Here is a 3,727-nt window from a genome sequence, read left to right as displayed (position 1 = left end):
CGTGCCCGCCGGGCTCTCGGCCGCCTGCGACATGCCCAGCAGGCGAGGCAGGCTCTCCAGGAAGACCTGGGCATGGGAAGGGGTGTTGTGTCCAAAGCAGAGCCACACCGCCTCATCCCCCACTTTTTGCCCTCAATGCAGCCCCTTGGAGTGGCACGGAGGGAACACCCTGATGTGAACTGGGGCTGCGCTGTCCTATGCCCTATGAGGGTCATGGTGCCACCCCTGTACCCACTGGTTTGCCTACCCCGGCCCAGCACCCCACTCACCTCTTTGACCCAGTCAGACATGATGTGGGTGCTGGGGGTGCGGAAATGGAAGTTGAGGACCACGACGCAGATCAGCACCACAGCCGTCACCAGCAGCATGATGAAAAGCAGGTACCTGTGGAGGGCACGGGCCTGGGCTGGCATTGCCGCAGGGACTGAGCACAGGCACAGCTGCCCTCTGGCATTACAGGGACCTCTCGGTGTCCCCACTACACCCAGCAGTGCCCAAGACTCACTTGTCGATAAGGGGGACGGCATGGGAGGTGGGGGGCAGGCGCTGGGAGATGAGCAGGAGGAAGACAGACTGGGCCAGGAGCACTGAGATCACCAGGGTCATCTTCTCACCACCTGGAGAGAAAGTGAGCTCAGGCAAACCCTGCTCCAGGCCCCTTCCCAGTGGGAATCCGGAAGGATTGCCCTTCCAGTGTCCCACCACACAGTGCCCCATGTATGGTTTTCTATTATGGGGGTACTCCAGGGTCCCACATAGAGTATCCTGTGACAAAGTGGGCCTCTGCCAGGGTGCCTGGCTGGGATTATGGTGTCCTACGTGGCAGTGTCTCAGTACCAGCATGTCCCTGTGCTGGGATGTGGAGGTGCCCCGTGGGGTGACACCAGCACCAGGAGCAGGTGCCGTGGGGCTCACTTACTGTCAGCAGGCAAGTAGAAGACGAGGATGACCATGAAGGCGATGAGGATGCAGGGGATGACAATATTGATGACATAGAAGAGCGGCTTGCGTTTGATGATGAGGTAGAAGGTGATGTCCTGGTGCTCGCTGCTGTCGAGGGGCTGGTCAGGGTGAATGTTCTTGCGGGCCGGGCGGTGGATGATTTCCCATTCCCCGTTCTCTGTTGGGACATAAGCGATAGTGCATAGCACAGGGACCCCTGCCCTGCCCATCCTTACCAGCCCCACCAACAGGTCTCCCTGTCCTAGGTCTGGGTAGCTCCAAGCTTGGTGGGATGGGTGCTAGGGTGCCAAAGCCCTGGGTATTCTGCTGTCTTCATGGCAGGGTGCTCCCAAGTCCCGTACAAGGTGTTCTGCTGCCACAGGCCATGGCAGAAAGCGAGTGTTACCTGTGAAGCCTTCAGGGTCAATGATGATCCACTCCACTGGGTAATCCTTGCCTGTACTCGGGTCATTGTCCTCCCTCAAATGCATGTTGATCTCCAGGGCACTGTAAGTCAGGGAACTGACCCATGGCCAGGGGGGACAGGAGGTGAGGGGCTGCACCTGCTGCTTGGTTCCCACCATTCACCCACCCCTACCTCCAGCACAGCGGACTTGGGCCACCAAATCACCTTCAAGCCCACACCTTGCTGCACCCCAACAGCAAGGGAAGGTGCTGGCAGCAGTGGGCATCACAGGAGGCTGGGATGCCCACCCTGTTGCCCACCCGTGCCCCGCCCCAGCCAGCTCCCTGGCACCTGAATTTGAGGGTGCAATTCTGCCAATCGAAGGGGAAGAAGTCGACGTTGATGGGCTTGGGCCACCAAATCACCTTCAAGCCCACACCTTGCTGCACCCCAACAGCAAGGGAAGGTGCTGGCAGCAGTGGGCATCACAGGAGGCTGGGATGCCCACCCTGTTGCCCACCCGTGCCCCGCCCCAGCCAGCTCCCTGGCACCTGAATTTGAGGGTGCAATTCTGCCAATCGAAGGGGAAGAAGTCGACGTTGATGGGGCAGGCGCTGCGGAAGATGGCGGGTTGGCAGCCAGTAGACGCTGCCCGTGTCGTAGATGAGGACGTTGCAGTAGTAGGCGACCTCAAAGAGCCCGTCATTGCTGCGCCGGAAGAGAAACAAGGTGAGGGTGGGGCTAGCGAGGGGCAGGTGGAGCCTTGGGGACATGCCAGGCACAGCTCAGGGGGCTAGGGAGAGGAAGCTGAGGCATGGCTCACTTGTTCTCCAGGACTATCTCGGGTAGCCACAGCATGTCGGCTGGTAGGCGCAGCACTTCGATGTCCCCAAACTCGGACTTGTTCCACTGCAGGCGGTAATCGGTCCAGCTCTGGAGGAGAGGATCCCCAGGTCACCCCCTTGCCACACTGGAGCACCCTGTTGCCCAAGCCTCGGGCTTGCCATCACACCGTGATGCCTGTCCCTACTCACGTGCTCGAGCCATACGTTGCTGGTGAGCGTCTCGTCCACCTCTTTCTGTAATGAGAGTGAGGGGCAGTGAGATGCCATGGCCATGCCCAGCAGCTGTCCCACCCAGCTCGGGACCCCCAGCCCTCACCAGCCAGTTTCAGGGCAGCAGCCTCAGGACTCCTCCCACCCAGCCAGCCCTGGGTGGTAAGGCATGGCTGGGGGCATCCCATGGTCCCAGCTCACCAGTGAGATGAGGTTGGAGAGGGTGAGAGCTAGGTAGACGTCCACGACCTGATCAGTGGAGACGACGGGGCGCACCTCTTTATCGTAGCCCCTCTCCTTAAAGAGGTGGTGGATGAGCCGCTCCTCCTGGTTCACGCAGAGCCCGCCTGGAGGGGTGGGGTCAAGCAAACTGGGGTGAGCTGGGGGGGTCACTGGGCCCAGTGCCACCTCTTAGGGACGCTTGGAGAGGGCAGAGTGGCATAAAGATGGAGGGGACAGGAGCAGGCCAGGACACTGCAAGTCTGTGCCGCACAGGGCATGGACACGGGACATGTGGAAATGATGGATGTGGGGGCATATGGGCACACAGGGGCACAGGGCAAGGACAGAGAGGGACACACACAGACCCAGCACACACAGGGGCACGGGACACTTGGGTACAGACACGGTGGCACTGTGCACACGGGTGGATGCAGACACAGAGGCACACGTGGACATGGACTCAGTATATGCAGGGACTCCTGGTCGTAGAAGCAGTGTCACTGCACGCACACAGACACGGTGACACTGTACAGAAATGGACACACAGACACGGTGACACTGTACACAGGCAGACACACACACGCTGCCCAGGCAGGGGCACGGCTCTGTGTGTCACAGTCAGGGCAGCAATGCAGGGCACGCTCAGTGATGGTGCTCTGCCAGGCAACACCCAAAATGCAGCCCTGGGGACACCTGTGTCCAGGTGAGACCCTGCCATCATCACCCCACACCAGCTCCACCAGGGGGGCCCAGAAACCCCCCAGCAACGAGACAACCCCATTCCCGAGACCCTAGGCCCCCACTCACCCGACAGCATCAGTGCCCCGAGCAGGGCCAGCCACCCCAGCAGGTCCCCCATGAGTGCCCACGACGGTGCCCTCGTGCCGTGCCAGGTCCTGGCCACCTCCCCGCCCGGCCTGGCCGAGCGGATGTCCGGCCGCCAGCCAGAGCAGGAGATGGATGGTGCCAGGTGCCGAGGGGGAAGGGTGCCGGCACCAGATACCCGCTCCCGCCCCTCTCTTCCGGCACCGCAGTGCCCGGAGGAGAGGAGAGGAGACAGGCAGGGACAGCTGGCATCAGCCCATCACCCCGCCTCTGGCCA

At 61.5% G+C, this 3,727-nt stretch overlaps 1 protein-coding gene across 1 annotated transcript; it reads right to left on the bottom strand.

Annotated features, from left to right (window-relative positions):
* Window positions 1–9: 9 nt before the first annotated feature.
* On the bottom strand, window positions 10–3,458 carry CHRND (cholinergic receptor, nicotinic, delta (muscle); the record flags this gene model as incomplete). The annotated part of the gene is given in 11 exon segments (XM_008940693.1): window positions 10–66; window positions 266–384; window positions 506–617; window positions 920–1,120; window positions 1,349–1,464; window positions 1,900–1,979; window positions 1,981–2,056; window positions 2,172–2,281; window positions 2,383–2,427; window positions 2,605–2,750; window positions 3,433–3,458. Coding segments are annotated over 11 exon segments (1,072 nt in total), but the record flags the coding sequence as incomplete, so codon positions are not given.
* Between the last annotated feature and the right edge of the window lie 269 nt (window positions 3,459–3,727).

Source organism: Merops nubicus, unplaced genomic scaffold (genome assembly GCF_000691845.1).
Source record: "Merops nubicus isolate BGI_N331 unplaced genomic scaffold, ASM69184v1 scaffold49555, whole genome shotgun sequence".
Taxonomy (NCBI): domain Eukaryota; kingdom Metazoa; phylum Chordata; class Aves; order Coraciiformes; family Meropidae; genus Merops; species Merops nubicus.
Note: the sequence above shows the minus strand (reverse complement) of the source record. Positions and strands in the feature narration are given on the sequence as shown.